Here is a 20,403-nt window from a genome sequence, read left to right on the forward strand (position 1 = left end):
AGATAGTTTCTGCAGTTGTGTGATGTCTGGAATTGTGGGGACTTTTCAGAGAGTATAAATGCTAGGGCCCCGAGAGGTGGGTGGAGTGGGCTGTTGATGTTGGTTGGTTGTTCTTGGTGATGGTTTAAGTCGTCACGCACAAAGAAGAAACAACAAGAAGAAAATGGGTATCCTGACTGTGAAGATCAAACTTGCCCCAAGGAACTTGACGCCCCTAATCAACAAGAAACAGTCTAAGGATAATGTTGCTCCCTTTCCCTCTCTCCCTTTTCCTCTGGGATCTAGTGTTAGGGGCTGGAATAGTAGAAAGGGGTGGCAAAGGGCGGAAGAAAGGAGATCCTGCAAAGTAGCCAGCTTCCAGCTACAGACTTAATTTGTTGAACCATCCCTACATCTCCATGGCAACGCCAACTTACAACATTTAGTTCTGTGTGTATTCATATAGAAGGACTTTACTGAGGGTTTTTAATCTACATTCATGATTTTAAAAGATTGACTATAGATGTTGTAAGGATCTGGCAGAAAACTGGGCACTTTTCAGTCAGAAGGTTTCGTTCTCGTTGCTGTTGTTAATAGTCTTCTCATTCGCATGGATCTTTTTACGTTGTTGATTCTTCTTGGCTTAGTTTTGGCAGTTTGGATGAATCTAAAAATTCATCCATTCCAGCTTGATGGAATGCAGGTTTTAAATCATTCACTTATAATTTTGATTTGTGTGTGTGTGAGTGTGTGTGTGTGTGTGTGTGTGTGTGTCTTTTGTAGTGACTCCTGACTGTTGACTTGGTGAGAAAGGCCAAGAGTTTGCTGCTGTTGATTGCTTATACAGTTTTCTATGTCATTTATTTCTGCTCTGATTTTTAATACTTATTACCATCTACTTCTTTTAAACTTTGTTCTTGGCTTTCTAAATTTTTAGTTATATCATTAAGGCACTTGTGTTCTTTCTGATTTTTTAAATGTAGATGTTTAACACTTTAAATTCCTTTTTCTCTTAGGTCTGCATTTAAAGTTTCCCAGAAGTTGTGCTGTATTTGTGCTTTCATTTTCATTTAGTTCCAGAACTTTTTGTTGGTTTTGTTTCTTTCTTACTTTCAACCCCGGCCCACTCAGGATTGAGTTAATAATAATTGAGTTAATAATCTCCATTAGTTTGTGTATTTGCTGGAGGTTGGTTTGCTGTCCCCGATCTTCAGTTTTGCTTCGTCATGGTCAGACATGAGTTTTCCAGATCCGACTCTCGTCCCGCCTGGCACACGGTCTGTTTCCGAGAAGCTCCAGTAGGCAGGTGGGTGGGTTCTCTCACATCTGGGTGCAATCATCTGTGCTTACGCTAGGTCCATTTGATGTGTCTCACTCAATCATGACTTTTCTCTCATTTTAAGGTAACCTGACGGTTGAAGACAGTAGGTTATTCAATCACATAACACTAATTGCTTGATGTTAAAGTTGAAGAAGGTAGGGTATTCAATGACATAACACTAATTGCTTGACATTAAACCTGTGTCTTTAACTCCACTTGTTAAGAAACTGAGTAAAGTGGAATTTGCTTCCTACGTGTTGGATCCTGATACCTTTTTCTTTAATTGTTTCCTCGATTGTAAGGAAGCCTTCTTCATCTCTCATTAGTCTGTGGTGTTAACTCTTAGGAGATCCGTACTTTCCTGATTCCCAGTCCTATTTGTCTGAAGTGCTTTTGTCCATCTTTCATTTTAAGGTGGTTTATGTCTTTGAAGCTAAAATGAGATTTCAATACACAATAAAAAAATGATAGATTTTTCTTGATACATTCATCTAGTCTGTTTGTTTTGATTGGAAATAGAAACAATTGATACTTAATGTTATTATTTTAAAATGTATGTTGCTATCAAAACAACCCTGAGATTCCACCCACACCAGTCAGAATGGCTAAGATCAAAAATTTGGGCAACAGTAAATGCTGGTGAGGATGTGGAGAAAGAGGAACACTCCTCCATTGTTGGTGGGGTTGCAGACTGGTACAACCATTCTGGAAATCAGTCTGGAGGTTCCTCAGAAAATTGGACATTGAACTACCTGAGGACCCAGCTATACCTCTCTTGGGCATATACCCAAAAGATGCCCCAACAAATAACAAAGACACATGCTCCACTCTGTTCATAGCAGCCTTATTTATAATAGCCAGAAGCTGGAAAGAACCCAGATGTCCTTCAACAGAGGAATGGATACAGAAAATGTGATACATCTACACAATGGAATACTCTTCAGCTATCAAAAACAATGACTTCATGAAATTCATAGGCAAATGGTTGGAACTGGAAAATATCATCCTGAGTGTGGTAACCCAATCATAGAAAAACACACATGGTATGCACTCATTGAAAAGTGGCTATTAGCCCAAATGCTTGAATTACCCTAGATGCATAGAACAAATGAAACTCAAGACGGACGATCAAAATGTGAATGCTTCACTCCTTCTTTAAAAGGGGAACAAGAATACCCTTGGGAGGCGATAGGGAGGCAAAGTTTAGAACAGAGGCTGAATGAACGCCCATTCAGAGCCTGCCCCACATGTGGCCCATCATATACAGTCACCAAACTGGATAAGATGAATGAAGCAAAGAAGTGCAGACCGACAGGAACTGGATGTAGATCTCTCCTGAGAGACACAGCCAGAATATGGCAAATACATAGGTGAATGCCAGCAGCAAACCACTAAAATGAGAACGGGACCCCCATTGAAGGATTCAGAGAAAGGACTGGAAGAGCTTGAAGGGGCTCGAGACCCCATATGAACAACAATGCCAAGCAACCAGAGCTTCCAGGGACTAAGCCACTACCTAAAGACTATACATGGACTGACCCTGGACTCTGACCCCATAGGTAGCAATGAATATCCTAGTAAGAGCACCAGTGGAAGGGGAAGCCCTGGGTCCTGCCAAGACTGAACCCCCAGTGAACTAGACTGTTGGGGGGAGGGCGGCAATGGGGGGAGGGTTGGGAGGGGAACACCCATAAGGAAGGGGAGGGGGGAGGGGGATGTTTGCCCGGAAACCGGGAAAGGGAATAACACTCGAAATGTATATAAGAAATACCCAAGTTAATAAAGATGGAAAACAGAAAAAAAAATGTATGTTGCTGAAAGATGAGTTTCCCTTTTTGTTTTAGCTCTACTTTGTGTTTCCCTAGTTACAGATTCATTTGTTTTTTCCTACAGCCCGTGGCTGGGCTTATCCCCTGTGCAGTGTAAAGAATTGCTTCAGTGCTCTTCTGTGGTTACTCTCCTGGACATGGATTCTTTCGGCCTTTTGTGTAATGGAGAGGTTTCCTTCCTCAGCGGTGGCACATGGCTTTGCTGGGGGAGCTGTCTTGGTTGGCGTCCATGGCCGACTGTGACTTTGGCTGCACTGTTCCATTGGAGAAATCAGCTGTTATTCCAATGAGTTTTCTTTTATGTAACTTGTGTTTTTTCTCTTACAGCTTTCAGTATTCCATGTTTTGTATTGTTAGTGCTTCAACTGAGTGGGCATAGGGGTATTTCTTTTCTGTTCTTGTCTATTTTGTGCTTTCTACACTTTTAGTAACTGAATGGCTGTTTCTTTTCTTACTTTGGAGAAGTTTTCTTCTATGAACTTGTTGAAGATCGAGTCTGTGTAATTGACTTGGGATCTTTTCTCCTCTCATCTCTGCATAGAATTTGAGTGTGTGGTCTTCTCGAATTATCCCACAACTTTGGCATATCCATCTCCTATGCTTTTAGTTCTTTCTGGTCATTGATTGCGTGGTCTACTGTACCTTTAAGTCCTCACAGTCTGGCTTCTTTTCCATCTGCTTTTCTTGTATCACTTTCCCTTCCGTATTCTTCTTTCTTCTTTCAGTTCTGTCTGTCTGTCAGTTGGACTATCTTAAATTATTTCTGCTTCTTTATTGAATTTGTTGTCAAATCCTAGATTGTTCTCATTATTTCATGAAGCCTTATCTTTTAATTCCATCTTTCTTCTGCTTGAACTGTCTGAAGTATTTCTAGTTCTATATTGAATTTGATTTTCAAACCCTGGGTTGTCCTAATGGTTTTTGTCCAGACGATTTCTTGCTTCTTCTAGGGTATAGCTTGCCTCCTTATGTTGGGCTTTACCATTTATTATCCTTTGTAGTGCTGGATTTGTAGAAAGATATTGTGTAAATTTGGTTTTGTCATGGAATATCTTGGTTTCTCCATCTATGTTAATTGAGAGTTTTGCAGGATACAGTAACCTGGGCTGGCATTTGTGTTCTCTTAGGGTCTGTATGACATCTGTCCAGGATCTTCTGGCCTTCATAGTTTCTGGCGAAAAGTCTGGTGTGATTCTGATAGGTCTGCCTTTATATGTTACTTGACCTTTTTCCCTTACTGCTTTTAATATTCTTTCTTTATTTTGTGCGTTTGGTGTTTTGACTATTATGTGACGGGAGGTGTTTCTTTTCTGGTCCAATCTATTTGGAGTTCTGTAGGCTTCTTGTATGCTTATGGGTATCTCTTTCTTTAGGTTAGGGAAGTTTTTTTCTATGATTCTGTTGAAGATATTTACTGGTCCTTTGAGCTGGGAGTCTTCACTCTCTTCTATACCTACTATCCTTAGGTTTGATCTTCTCATTGAGTCCTGGATTTCCTGTATGTTTTGGACCAGTAGCTTTTTCTGCTTTACATTATCCAGCACCATTTATTGAAGATGCTTTCTTTTTTTCCATTGTATATTTTTGGCTTCTTTGTTAAAGATCAAGTGTGTATAAGTGTGTGGGTTATTTCTGGGTCTTCAATTCTATTCCATTGATCAACCTGCCTGTCTCTGTACCAGTACCAGGCAGATTTTTATCACTGTTCAGTAGAGAGGTTGAGGTCAAGGGTGGTAATTCCCCCAGCAGTTATTTTATTGTTAAGAATTGTTTTTGCTATTCTGGTTTTTTTTTTGTTTTTTTTTTTTGTTTGTTTGTTTGTTTTTTTGCCAGCTGCTTGTTGAGTCTTTTGGAGAGTGGTCATGGTAGGTCCCCTGTTGTGAACACCCGATAGCTTCAGTAATGGTCAGGTCTTAGGGCCTCCAAATGAATTCTCCAGATGAATCTGAGAATTGCTCTTCCCATGTCTTTGAAGAATTGTTTTGGGATTTTTATGGGGATTGCTTCGAATCTGTAGATTGCCTTTGGTAGGATGGTCATTTTTACTATGTTAATCCTGTCAATCCATGAGCATGGGAGATTTCTCCATTTTCTGAGATCTTTTTTGATTTCTTTCTTGAAAGACTTGAAGTTCTTATCATAAAGGTCTTTCACTTGTTTCGTTATAGTTACCGCAAGATATTTTACATTACCTGTGGCTATTGTGAAGGGAATTGTTTCCCTAATTTCTTTCTCAACCTGTTTATCACTTGTATAAAGGAAGGCTACTACTACCTAAAGACTATACATGGACTGACCCTGGACTCTGACCTCATAGGTAGCAATGAATATCCTAGTAAGAGCACCAGTGGAAGGGGAAGCCCTGGGTCCTGCTAAGACTGAACCCCCAGTGAACTAGACTGTTGGGGGGAGGGCGGCAATGGGGGGATGGGTGGGAGGGGAACACCCATAAGGAAGGGGAGGGGGGAGGGGGATGTTTGCCCAGAAACCGGGAAAGGGAATAACACTCGAAATGTATATAAGAAATACTCAAGTTAATAAAAAAATAAAAAATTAAAAAAAAAAGAAAGGTGTGCAGTGTGGTGTACAAGAGAGCACCTCAGCCAGCCACGGGGATTTGAAAGCGCAGGGCGTACATGGCAACAGCCAGCCATGGGAACATAGTGAGATAGGAGAAGAGAGCAATTTCTGAGCTCCAGAGAGATAGAGCCAACCTGGTGAGACAGGCCCTGGCTAGAAGACAAGAATGCCTCTCCGCCAGGCTGAGGTCTGACAGACAGTGGTCTCTGGCCAGTGCCTAGCTGGCATTAACATGAGTTGCTTTTTTAATATTTCACTCAACAGAATATTATGATGATTTCTACTTCAGAAGACAACCTGGGAGTTAGAGGAATGGCTCACTGGTAAAAAGCACTAGCTTCTCTTCCAGAAGACCCCGGTTCAATACCCAACAGCCACACATCCAGTCACAACCATCTGTAACTTTCTAGGGATCAGATGCCCTCTTCTGGCCTCTGTGGCATCAGGCACACATAGTTTACACTTAAATTTATGGAAGAAAAAAAACAGATACATACACAGAAAATAATAATAGTTTTTAAATTAAATAAAGACAAATGCCTGAGAGTTTAGAAGTGGATAAATGCAGAAGACTTGCCAAAATGAATAAAAATGCATAAACAGTTAAGCATCTGTAATGAGCAATGAGATCGAAGTTTTAGTAGTCTCCTAGAATAAGGCATGATGCCTCACACACTCACAGTCCAATACTTGGGAGGCTGAGACAGAAGAGTTGCCATGAGTTAGTGGCCAGCCTGAGCTACAATATTAGATCCAATCTACTGCTGTGATGAGAGACCATGACCAACTTATAGAAGAAAATATTTAATTGGGGACTTGCTTATAGATTCAGAGCATTAGTCCATTGTCATTATGGGGAGGGGTGCATGGCAGTAAACGATCAGGCACAATGCTGGGGAAGTAGCTGAGAGTTACAGCCTGATCTCAAGGCAGCAGGCAGAGCAAGAGGCAGGGCGAGACAGACAGACACTGGGCTAGGTATGGGCTTTTGAAACCCCAAAGCCTACTCCAAGCGACACACTTCCTCTACAGTACCACACCTTCTATTCCTTCTCAAACAGTTCCACTCCCTGTGACTAGCATTCAGATATACGAGCCTGTGGGGGCCATTCTCACTAATACCCCTCATTAATACCACCACATTTCAAAAAACATTTCCCATGGCCTGTTATAGTCACTTTAAGGAATTGTATTCCTCAAACTGATCAAGAAAATAAGAGTGGATGGTACATTAACCAACTCATGCTAAACACTATTATCCTGACACCAGACCTGGGTAAGGGTACAACAAAACAAAATGAGCCTTTCATTCAATATTCATAATGGACATTCTTCTAATTTTGTTTTTATTCTTCTGATAAAAGCATGATCAGAAGTAACTTAGGGAGGAAAGTGTTTATTTCCTCTTACTCATATAGTTATTTTAAAGGAAAAGTCAGGGCAGGAATTCAAGGCAGGAACTGAAGCCCAGACCAGGTAGGAATGGTGCTGACTGGCTTGCTTCCATTTTTTGTTTGCTTGTTTGTTTGTTTTAATATGTACACATTTATTTTCAAGTCAGGGACCAGAAAAATTTGGTCTTAGGGATTTAGTGTGGTGCCTTATGTTCACGTGAGATCTCTTCTTTTGCTTGTGTGTTTATTAGCTTGTTTTCTTAACTCAGTAGCACCTATCCAGTGTGAGTAGCACCACTCACAGTGGGCTAGGCCCTCCCATATCAACCGTGAACCAAAAACACAACAACAACAACAACAACAACAACAACAACAACACACACACACACACACACACACACACACACACACTCAAAACCTACAGAGATGTTCATAGGCTGGTCTGACAAAGACAGTTCCTCTCTTGAGATTTCATCTTTCTGGGTATGTCTAGGTTTGTGTCAACTTGACAAAACCAACCAGCAGAAACATAGATGTAAAATTCTTAATAAAATACTAGACAACTGAATTAAAGAACACAGTAAGAAAATTATACACCAAGAACTGTTAGTTTCATTTCAAGAATACAAGGGTGTTTCAACAGAGGAAAATCAGTAAAATGGGTGTATTAGAATACAGAAATAGATTTCAGAGCAGAAATCACAAGATTACCCCAATAGCTACTTATATAGCCTTTGACAAATTTATTATCCCTACATGCTAAAAGCCTGAAGAAAAAAATATACATGGAGTTTTATTAGCTCTAAGAACAATGATACTATCCCATTTCCAGGAAAATGGGTGGAATGAAGTTCATGATATTAAGGAAAATAAGCCATGCTTACGTGAATAGTGTATATTTGGTCTCATATGTATAATCTAGATATATACGCGCGTGTGTGTGTGTGTGTGTGTGTGTGTGTGTGTGTGTGTGTACAGACACATGCCGTGGAAGTAGAAGTGAGGCTGTAAGGGGAAGTTAAGGTCTAGATGGAGCAAAGAGGAACAAGACCGTCGTAGAAGACAGAAAGGAAGAATGGAATGCACATGCATGAGAGGCCAGGGCAGTGTTCTGACGCCAGCCTCCATCGAGTGTGTGGTTTTCAATACTTGGTCCCAATCCATGTGTGTCTCGACTGTGCTAGGAGGGAACCTTTGGAGTGATGGAGTCTTGCTTTGCTGTTGCTGGTCTTGTCTGTGCTTATGAGTCCTAGTCTCTTTAGACCCGTGTCCTGGATCTCTTCCCTAAGTGTTCTCCTTACCATAGCTTTGCAGTCTTAGAACCAGCTTTTGTTTTGAGCTGATATGTGGTACACGGTAAGAGACAGATCTTGATTACTCTTCTGCATGACCAGCTTTCCCTGTCTTTTATTGAAAAGACCACTTTCCCCACTGTGTATTCTGAGTGCTTCTTTCAAAATTAGTTGCCTAAAACTGGGGCAGTTGAGTGGTAGAACATTTGCTTAGCATTTAGGATATCCTGCTCTGACCCCAGCACTGCAGCACTAGCACAGCCACCCAAGAGGAGACGGCCGTGTACCTGCTTTATTTGCATGTTTCCCATGCCCTTGTCATGCCCTCCATTATTGTAGCATGTTTTGAAGTCAGGCGGTGCAGTGCCTCTATCTTTTTGGGGGGGACTGTTTTTTAGAGGGGAGGCTTTTTTGTTTATTAATTTTTTGTTTTGTTTTGATTTGGGCTATTTGAGTTTTTTTTTGTATACTAATTTTAAGATTTTTTTCTATTTCTGTGAAAAAATATGTTGAAATTTTCCTAGGAATTGCAGTGACTCTGTAGACCATCTAACCTTATATAATATAAATACTTTTACAATATTAATGATTCTAGTCCTGAACACGAGACAGTTTTCAATTTATTTGCATCTTTTCAGCTTTTTTCTTCAGGGAATTTCATTTTATGTATTTTTAACCTTCTGGCTAGACTTGTAAATATTTTAACATTTTATAGACTAGGTTGTGTTCTGTTTTTCTTTTTCATGCTTTGTTGTTGGTATATAGAAATATTACTTATTGTATATATTGAGACCTTACTGAATTTATTTTTTGCTATAGCCTCTTGATGGAATCTTAGGTTTTCTGTGTATAAAATCATGTCGTCTGTCAACTAAGACCATTTCATGTTTTCCTTTCGAGAACTAACTCATTTTATTTCCTTCTCTTGCCTAATGGCCTGACCAGGGCTGTAGGGACTCAAAGTGTTCAGTGCCTTCTTCCTTACCTCAGGTGACAAAGCTGTCTGGTCGATAGTTTGTCTAATGTGGGATTTGGTGTACTGAGAAACATTCTTACTGTATTCTCTTCACTTTCTGCATCTATTAATAGCATGTAGGCTCATCATTTTGTTGATGAGGTTTTCGTGAGGATCTCGTGAGGTGTTCTGCTGTTGGGCAGTGGTCTTCTCCGCCATTTCTATCCTGCAGTATTGACCTTGCAAAACAAGTCTGCAAGGTTTCTTTTTAATTATTTGTAATTGTGTGAGAAGGGTCAGCATTACTTCTTCAGCTGTTATAAAATTCAATTTCTGGCCTTTTTAAATGAGATGTGTTTTTGTATTACTGATTCAATTTCTTTTTATTGATATTCAGATTTCCTATTCTTGAACAGTTTTCTAGGAATTCTTAAATTTCTTCTCAAATATCAAAATTGTAGATGAAAGTCTCAAAGAATTGTGATGTGGAGTTGCCCATATTATCTTACAAACCTTTGCATTTCTTGCTATCAGTTGTAATTTCTTCTATTTCTTCTTATGTTCGGATCTTTTTATTGTCTAGCAATAGGTTTGTTAATTTTTGTCTTTTTGGAATAACCAGCTTTCAGCTCCTTTGTCCACTTTGTTCAGTATTAGAATTAGCTATAACTTCATGCTTTCCTAGTTCAACTTGCTGGAATACCTTTTCCCATCTTTTTATTCCAAGATAGCGTCATCTTTGATAATGAGGTGTGTTTCTTGGAGGGAACATTATGTGGTTTCTGTGTGTCCTCTGTCTTTAAGCTTGTGTAATAAGTGCTTTACTTACTCAGTTTTCTCCCAAACCCCTCCATAAACCTGTTATTGGTGGAGTTAAAAATATCATAAAATTATGTATACTGAGTACAACATTTTTGTAATCCAGGCTTACAAATATGAAAAATTGAGCTTTTCTGAAATACAATAGTAGTGTTCCCAAACTTCCAATTTATTATAAAGGTTGATTTGTTGGTGCTGACCTGAGGAAACGTTCATATTTCGAAAACCTTTGCAAATACCTTTCCATGTGTATATACCAGTATTATCAAATGCCAGCCTACATGCATGAGACAGCTTTGATTGAGTACATCACAGGTTGGGAGCATTTTTAGAATTCTATTAACTGAAAGGCTAGAATGTCTTTAGCACATCATTACATTGCAAATGATTTCCAGTAGAAGCTCCTTAATTGTGCACCAAATGGATTTTTGGAATATGGAAATTTTCTCTACACTTGAATACAGGCCTGAAAAACATTGCTCTGGTTTGAAATTAAAATATATTTCTGGGAAATTGTATAGGAATCAGGATATCACTTTGAAAAACGCATCTTTTGACAGTGTAGGCCTGACATGACTTGCAATTCAAACAACCTTAGTTCTCATCCGGATGATTTTATCACAGCGTGTTTCACAGAAGCAATTTTCCCTTGTAATTTTAGTTTAAAACACTTTCAAGGCTGCAGCTCACACTAATTCCACAGCCCTTCAGAGTTCATGAATGGTGGTTGAACACAGATCTTTTAACCATTTAAAAATCTAAAGCCATTCTCATTGAGGAATGTACCAACAGAGGATAATCTGACACGCTGGGCACAGTTTGCCCACCCCTGATCTCTGAAGTCTTTAGTAACTGTTGTTCTGAGTAAATGTGCTTGTTTCCCGAACCTTTGCAACTAATGGTTAACTTTGAGAAACTTAGCCAATATGAATGTTAACTCCCTGATGTGATGATTCACTGCATACTGTGCATATGACATTTTATTTCCTATAAATTCATATAATTCAAAAATTCAGAAATTAGTTCTTTTGATTTACATTTATTTGAATAATATGAAATATCTTTACATAATTATAGGGCATTTATATTTATTCATTATAGAGTGCCTGTTTATATCCTTTCTCCATTTTTTTTGCAATAGAATTTTCATTGCTGCGACCATTCTGCACACTCTAGGCCTCACTTCCTGTGCTTATTCAGTGTAATTTCCACTGCGCTCTCCCACGCGTCCAGCACTTCTTCACTGTGACAGAGCAGGTCAAGCACTTCACACATGTGCACCAGCTGCCCTTCGTATGGCTGTGCTCTACTGATAGAATTCTCATAAATCAAAGATCAGCTCCTTCCTCTGTAGCTTCAGCATGTACAGATAATCACCACTGAAATCTGTCCATTTTTAAAATCAACAATTGACTTAATAATGACTTGGCTCTCTACTAGATTCCAAAAATTTGAGACTGGAATTATATTATATATGTAATAATTATATGTAACCTGAGTCTAAAAAGGTAGTATCAATGTTATCACATATTTTCGAGGCTCATAAAAATAAAGTTCTGTGTAATATTCCTTGTAGAGAACTTAGTATACTGTAGAACTTGTAGAGAACTATAGTCAACTCTCTTAGAGAGATTGCAATGGCATACAATGGTAGGACCGTAGAAGGAGAGGGGTTGGGGATTTAGCTCAGTGGTAGAGCGCTTGCCTAGGAAGCGCAAGGCCCTGGGTTCGGTCCCCAGCTCCGGAAAAAAAAAAAAAAAAAGAACCAAAAAAAAAAAAAAAAAGGTAGAAGGAGGACGATCATTTCAGCTTAAAAGTTTGAGAACAGCCTGGAACACATAGCAGTGGTGTGTGTGTGTGTGTGTGTGTGTGTGTGTGTGTGTGTGTGTGTGTGTGTGTGTGTGTGAGAGAGAGAGAGAGAGAGAGAGAGAGAGAGAATGTATAGAGAAAAACTCCCTTATCCACTGAATCCTTAGATATAAGCACAACTAAAGTTTTAATTTTTCATAAAACTTATTGGAAACATGCTTTTTACCTTATGGCTTAAAATAAATATTTACAACCATGTTCTCAAAGAAAAATTACCCTCTGCTGGTAAAGAATTCCTATAAATTTAAAACAGAAAAATATTTGTTCATATCTGTTTTGTTACCTGAAGATTTTTTTCTCTTGGACTCACTTTATAACACTTATCAAGATTACATTTTAGTCAAGCCTTTATCTCTTTATTTCCAAAGGATATTCATTACCTTGCCCTGGATATGGGTGAGCTGGCACTGGCTGAAGTGGCAAGAAGAAGGGCAGATGACATTGATGTCGAGTCAGTGTGCTCTGGAGTCGGTAAGGGCTGCTTCACTTTACTGAAAGTGCTTTGGTTCTAGGAGAGTCTTAGTATTGTTTCTATTGTGTTTGTAGGGCATAATTGATTTATTGGAATTACTTTCTAACACTATATTTAAAAGCATGAATTATTAAGCCTTCAGAAATTATACAATATTTATGGATAAACTGAAATTTTAAAAGAAATTTATAAATAATAATGGCTAAGGTCACTGTTTGCCAGAATGTAAAAACATATTGCTCTTTTAAAATACATTATTATTATTATTATTATTATTATTATTATTATTATTATTATTTTGTATGTGCACACCAAAGCACATGTATTGAGGACAGAAAACCTGTGGGAGTTGGTTCTGCCTGTCTTCTCTGTGGATCCCAGGGACTGACCTCAGATTCTCAGGTTTAGAGCGAGCACTTTTACCCTCTAAGCCGTCTCCCTGGTCCCAGTTGGTCTTCTCATGAGATCTGGGGATAGAGAGACTTATCATCAGTGCTGACATGAACCAACGCTGTGCTGATACACGGCCATGTCATATATTAAAATAACTCTCTCCGTTATCATGGTGTTTCAGGTTTTGCATGCACATGCACATGTGCATACACACATGCGGTAAGGGGGGCATTTCTCAGAAACTGCTAATGTTCCTGTTCAATACATATTGTAAAGACTGACGAGAAGCCTACACTGACTGTGAAAGTCCATTAGAACCTTATAACAAAACGAAAGGGATTGTGTGTAACCTAACAAATTGACAGTCCATCTGCATGGACGTTTTGTTTCTAAACTCAGCCTCTCTGATGCTGCTGAGTCTGCCAGTATTGAAATTCGGGTATCAGAATTCTTGTTTTTCTTGGTTCTTCTACACCCAAATGACAAAACAAGCAAACAAACAAACACTCCCAAGATTTTAGTAGAATTGGTTTCACATGTCTGCGTGTAATTCCTAAATCCATTTTTTAGAAGATTCCTACTTTGGAAGTGCTTGAAAAATACTCTAATAAGTGTCTCCCCAATAAGTCATGTTATGCTTGGGTTACTTTTGCTCCTAACACCAGCACTTCTCAGCTGTCTTCAATACTTCAAGCCCAGTCCTTGAGGCATAGTACAGAAGGGATTGCAACACCATTGAGCCAGCGCAAACCAATCGGAGTCTAACTGTTGTAGAGGTTAAGTAAGGAAAAGAGAGCCATGGTGCGACACAGCCATGTGGTTAATGCCTATAAAACAAAGTTACCTTAATAAGAATTGGTTGGTAGCAGTAACATTTATAATAGTTTGTCTCTTCTATGTCTTCTTTCTTCTTGGTACTGTATGATACGTTCATATTGCTTATTAGTATGACAAGAAGAGCTAAAATAAAGAAAATACATAGGATGAATTCTGTACTTAAAATTATTTTGGAAAACACAAATCCTATAAGCCAAAACCCTATAGATGTAATATAATAAAGGCATTTATTATTAATAATGTATATACTATAATGTATATTATTATGATATACTACAATCTGCAGTCATCTACTGTTTAAGGAATTGATGTGTTGGGTTATGTAAAATACAAGCATAAACTTGGGAAGGTTTATAAGAATGGCTGAGTGAGGTTATAGAGTACAATATGGTGACAGAGCTGGCCTTTGACACTTACCTGTTCACTACCAAGGTCTTCTCTGTGCCTAGCTGTCCTGTCTACAACATATGCTTAGTACCTATGCTATATGTAACTCATATATAACATACCCTAGTAAATATGCCTATGTTATAGATTACTGTGGGATTGCCAAGTTAATTCATGCTTTGAACAGTGATTGGCAAAGAGGGAGCTAGGTATTTCTTTTGTTTTTTTCCATTTAAATTTTTTTAAATTGCATTGTTTGATTTACATTTTAAATGTTGTCCAATTTCCCGGTTTCTCCTCCAGAAACCTGCTCTCCCACTCCTCCCACCCCCATGCCCTTCTGCGAGGGAGCTCCCTCACCCGCCCACGCACTCCCTACCACCTCCCTGTCCTGACATCCCCTACACTGGGACACTGAGCCCAGGACCAAGGTCCTCTCCTCCCACTGATGCCCAACAAGGCCTTCCTCTGCCTCATATAGGGATGGAGCCATAGGTCCATTCCTTTGTTCTCTTGGGATGGTGGTTTTGTCCCTGAGAGCTCTGGGGTGGGGGTGTCTGGTTGGTTGATATTGTTGTTCCTATGGGGTTGCAAACCCCTTCAGCTACTTCAGTCCTTTCTCTAACTCCTCCATTGAGGACCCTGTTCTCAGTTCAATGGTTGGCTGCGAGCATCTGCCTCTGTGTTTGTAAGGCTCTGGTAGAGCCTCTCAGGAGACAGCTATATCAGGCTCCTGTCAGCAAGCACTTCTTGGCATCTACAATATTGTCTGGATTTGATGGCTGTATGTGCGATGGGTCCCCATGTAGGGCACAGTCAGTCTCTGGATGGCCTTTCCTTCAGTCTCTGCTCCACACATTGTCTCCTTATTTCCTCCTGTGAGTACTTTTGTTCCCCCTTCTAAGAAGGTCTGAAGCATCCACACTTTGGTCTTCCTTCCTCTTGAGCTTCCTGTGGTCTATGGATTGCATCTAGGGCAATTCAAGCATTTGGGCTAATATCCACTTATCAATAAGTGCATACCATGTGTGTTTTTCTGTGATTGGGTTACCTCACTCAGGATGATATTTTCAAGTTCCATCTATTTGCCTAAGAATTTCATGAAGTCATTGTTTTTAAGAGCTGAGTAATATTCCATTGTGCAGATGTACCACATTTTCTGTATCCATTCCTCTGTTGAAGGACATCTGGGTTCTTTCCAGCTTCTGGCTATTAGAAATAAGGCTGCTGTGAACATAGTGGAGCATGTGTCTTTGTTGTATGTTGGAGCATCTTTTGGGTATATGCCCAGAAGAGATATAGCTGGGTCCTCAGGTAGTACAATGTCCAATTTTCTGAGGAACCTCCAGACCGATAGCTATATTATTAATATAATATGATATAATAGTCTAACTGAGTTGTGTATGAGTTAATTTTCTTCAGTTGGAGAAATTCTTTCTCCTATATCTCCTAGGTATCATAGCTTCTCACTTCAGCTGCCTCTAGAACCACAAATGAAAGCATTTAAAGCTAGTCGAGTTTATTTAAATTTTTAAGGAGGTTTTCTATGTGAGGCATGGATATGTTTTCTACTGATTTTAATTTCGTTTGTGTTGTTCTTTATTGTGCATAGCAGCCAGCTGTCGTTCTCTCTGAGCTGCTTCTACAGAGGAAGCAGACAGGTCTGTGCTCACAGATTCACAGCCAAAGGCAGAAGACAGACAGAATGGGAAAGAGAAAAACACTGGTTCTGTTTAAAAAACTCCAATCTTTTTCAGAATTAGATTTATTATAAGTATATTACTTATGAATATTACTGCAATCATATGTAGAGAATATTGTTTCATTATTTTGTGAAACTTACAATTTTTTTCAAGATGGCAATTTAGATTTTTGAAATGGATTCACTTGAGCAGAAGAAATAGCTGGCAAGTGTCCTCATGCCGGGTGGTATGCACACTCAGTTTTCATAACCTTTCTTCTGTTTATTCAAAGTGATGTGACTGGATAGAGCATAACACCAAGACTCATGTCTGGAATTTTAAGAGATGTTGAAAACAACCTTCAAGAGGGTTTTTTAATTGTTGTTTGGAACTTACTGTGTAGACCAGTTGTGCCTAGACTCAGACCGCCTGCTTGCCCATGCTTTCTTAGTGGGTTACCACAGCAGGCTCCACCACCACCACCACAGCAGGCTCCACCACCACCACCACAGCAGGCTCCACCACCACCACAGCAGGCTCCACCACCACCACAGCAGGCTGCACCACCACCACAGCAGGCTCCACCACCACAGCAGGCTCCACCACCACAGCAGGCTGCACCACCACCACAGCAGGCTCCACCACCACCACAGCAGGCTCCACCACCACCACAGCAGGCTGCACCACCACCACAGCAGGCTCCACCACCACCACAGCAGGCTCCACCACCACAGCAGGCTCCACCACCACCACAGCAGGCTCCACCACCACCACAGCAGGCTCCACCACCACCACAGCAGGCTCCACCACCACAGCAGGCTCCACCACCACCACAGCAGGCTCCACCACCACCACAGCAGGCTCCACCACCACCACAGCAGGCTCCACCACCACCACAGCAGGCTCCACCACCACCACAGCAGGCTCCACCACCACCACAGCAGGCTCCACCACCACCACAGCAGGCTCCACCACCACCACAGCAGGCTCCACCACCACCACAGCAGGCTCCACCACCACAGCAGGCTAAAGGGCTTTCAATAATAATTTACTTTAAGATTTCTTAGAAAAGAAGGAAATGTTTTGCAGTTGGGATAAAGTTAGAAGCCTGAAGTCTGTCAGGTTCAGAGTGTTTTCCAGGACATTTTCTATATCCCTTTGTTGACCACCAGGTGGCTAGCCTAGAAGACCAAGAAGCCATGGTAGATTACCTTCCCCGCCTCCTCCTGCCCAGCACAGGGTCACAGACAGGTTGCTGGGCCCTGTATCTATGAGGCTGCTGCAAAGCAAACTCATGTCTGCATAGCAGTTGCTTACACTGATCCTTCTCCCTAGCCGCTTACTCTCCTGCAGCTTCTCTCGGATTCTGTCTGTCATCAGAGACTCCTTTCTCAATAAAAGGTAGATGGTAGATCAGTTGGCATGTCTAACCAAAGTAACCCTGCCAAAGTGCTGTGCCCTTTATTTTAAGCAGTTGTTCACATGAACATGGGTACTTTGCCAGTGGTTACCATGGGAAAAAAAAGTCTCTCTCTTTGGTGATCATTAACTTCATTTATATCTTAGGGAGGATGGGGCCTCATGATCCAGTCCTCTGTCTGTGGTAGGATGTTGATGGGACCGACCGTGTACATGTCTGTTGCTGATAATCATAGCTATTTAGGACTCAGCTTTCAACAGTTAGTTACTGTCAACATTTGGACTAGTTCTGAGTCTCTACAGTAAACCCAACCACGACAAAAGAAATCTCTGGCTAAAGCTGACAGCAGCACTCATCTATGGACATAAGCAAAAGATATCCAGGAGGCAGTGTTGTAGACACATCAATACTGTAATAGACACATCAGACTCTTCAGAAGGTAGAATGTATAATCGACACATTGGATTTACTTAGCAGAACCTTCCTCCAAGTAGGGTTCATGAACTCCCCAGCCACAGGCTTTTGACTAAGTTTGTAGTACTAGATTTGAGTACCTTCCTGTGAGGCAGGCCTCAAATTCAATCAGAGAAATGGTTGGTTGCCTGTTGTGTGTATCTGTACACTACCCCGCCTTAGCTCTGAGAATGGGCCACACTACCAGCCCCCTCCCAGCTTCCCTTGAATCCATGGATAAAAGACACACACACAGTTGTTCCTTTTCAACTTGCCTTCTTGGCACAATTGCTGGGCGCTACTGTCTCCTACCTGGAAAGTGTGCCCTTATCATTACTCTGGGCTCCGCTCCTCCCACCTGCCCCCACTTCAGTCAGTTGAATGTAGTACCTGCTAAACACTCTGAACACCTGCCTATAGGAGCAGCCACAGCCCACCGCTCCTCCTAAGACCGCACAGCCAGGCTCTCCTCTCTCCAAGGCATGGCGAACTCCCTCTCCCTTCCTTTCATTTCCCTTTTCCTCCAGGGTCCTGGAAGTCCTGCCTGTACCTTCTTCCCGGTAATTGGCCTGTGGCTTTCTTTACTGACAGGTTGGAACCAGTTGGGGAACAGGACCTTAGCATCAGAACTGTCCCTACAGTTGCCCATATAACAAACTTGCTACCTTGTCTGGCCAGCTGGTTCGATCACCCATGGCCCACAGCTGAGCAAAGCTGTTGCTGGTGCTTCTTTTCCCACAGTCTGCCTAGCACTCCTGGCACTGAGGGGTGCCCAGCAGGGAGGACACTCCCAGCTTAGTTCTAGCTAGATTTTTCTGCATCTTATGACCAAAGCATCCACACCATTCTTGCATTCCATCATTATGCCATGAGACTATACAAATTCTTTTATTTCTTATATGTCAAGACCGCCAAGTTTGGAGATTAAAAAGTGGCTGAAATATAAGGCTCTTGGGTAAGATGACTAGATAAAATGCTGCTTCCACAGGACTCATAAATGCTAAAAGAAAGATCTGGGGAACTGTAGAATTTACCTCAAGGAAGAAAAAAAAAACGAGGAAAGGGACAGAGAAACAAACCTCTGGAATCACAAAAGAAGACAGGACAACTGGAAGGCATAGAGAAACAGAAAGGTTATGTAGCAAAATGTAGGAGACGAGTCAGCCTTTAAGTACAGTGTGTGATGCACTTTGTGGTAGACCAGCATTAGTGAGAAAACAAATAATGACAAGTCCACGTCCATCTTGTCACTTCCAGTATCTTAAAATGCTATATACCAGGCACCATCTGCTTGAGGGGTAACCTACCATTTAAGGCTAAGCTACACTAGGGATCTCATATGCCCAAGAATTTCTGGCACCTGTGTGAAGGAGGCCAGGAGAGTAAGTTGTAGAGAGGGACATTGCATATGGACATAAAGAAAAAGTTACATGCAGGAGATTCAGAAGGGTGGATGGTGAGTGGCCCAGCTCTGTGGCAAGAAGCAGACCTTATCATCTGAGAACTGCTGAGCCAGACCAGTTAGGCTGCTTGGCCTACAGCGCTGCCTCCCTGCAGTTTCTGCATGTGGGACTGAGGATGGTAACACTCAAGTCCTGCTGATCACTGGCGTCCAACAGCCTCCTCTTTCCAGCGCTGCTTTACCAGTGGGCAGGATAGAGAGCCAGGAGTCTAAGGCCCAGTGCATAGCTCAGTGCTTTGGCTGATTGGCTCCACATTCTCTTGTGTACTCGAGGAAACCCATACCCTTATCTGGCTTGGACATTAGCACCCCAGGGCTGCACAGCACTTCAACTGCATAGTCCAGGGGTGTCTAAAAAATAGCAGCATAATTACACACACTGACAAGTAGGATTGTATAAATAAAAAACCTGGACAACGAGGAAGTGGGTGGCTATAAAATGGTAGAAAGTACCTGCTATCTATACATCTATTCAGGGGTCAATATCTAGGATCATTAACAAACTCAAGAAACCTTAATACCCCAAGTTTTAAATTATCCAATAGACAAATAGGCAAATGAATTGAACAGACATTTCTAAAATGAAACATCGATAGCAAGTAGATAGATACACAGAAAACATTCATGGGGAGCAGAGCTCTGACACAGTCTGATGGCAATGTACACTGGTTCAGCTGGTGTAGAAATAAGCATGGAGGCACGGCAAAGAAAAACCAGACCTAAACTCTCCCACCGATGTAGTTACATACAGCCGAAGGAGGGGGTCCCAGACAGTAGGGGTCCTGCTCACACACATTCACAGGGCCACTGCTCACGCTTGGCAAGCTGAGGAGTCAGTACAGAAAATGTGCACATTCACACAATGGGATTTATTGGGCCATAATGAAGTACAGCATTCTGTCACTTGCAGGGCGGACCATCATTCCATGAAGTAAGCTGAGCTCAGAAAAACAGAAATAGCATTTTCTCTTACATGCAAACTCTAGTTTAAAGACAGCATGAATATCATGAAAGTGGGGGAAGTGTGTATGGGAAGGAAGGGGTCCTGCAGGAGGGGGGAAAGACAGACAGGAGAAAATGGATGCAGTGGCTATCTGAGCAAAGTACACCGAGTACCTACAAGCAAGCATCATTGTGATTGAGCCTGACTGGGGTGATGACCCAGTGAGTGAACACCGACACTTCAGATCAACCCCTGAACCCGTGATGGAAGGCAAGAATTCCATAGGCCCAAAATGAGCCTATGTATGCAATTCAAA

General features: G+C 41.2%; 1 protein-coding gene across 19 annotated transcripts in view; it reads left to right on the forward strand.

Moving 5' to 3' along the window:
* The window catches only part of Wdpcp (WD repeat containing planar cell polarity effector), a 330,930-nt gene that overhangs the window by 239,971 nt on the left and 70,556 nt on the right, over positions 1-20,403 (forward strand). For all 19 annotated transcript variants that reach the window (XR_010057369.1, XR_010057368.1, XR_010057370.1 and 16 more), the window contains one exon: positions 12,407-12,509. Coding sequence is in view for 16 of the 19 variants with exons in the window: in XM_039092074.2 (XP_038948002.1) it covers positions 12,407-12,509 (103 nt within the window). In the remaining 3 variants the exon portion in view is untranslated. The remainder of the gene's footprint in view (positions 1-12,406; positions 12,510-20,403) is intronic.

Source organism: Rattus norvegicus, chromosome 14 (assembly GCF_036323735.1).
Source record: "Rattus norvegicus strain BN/NHsdMcwi chromosome 14, GRCr8, whole genome shotgun sequence".
Classification (NCBI taxonomy): Eukaryota; Metazoa; Chordata; class Mammalia; order Rodentia; family Muridae; genus Rattus; species Rattus norvegicus.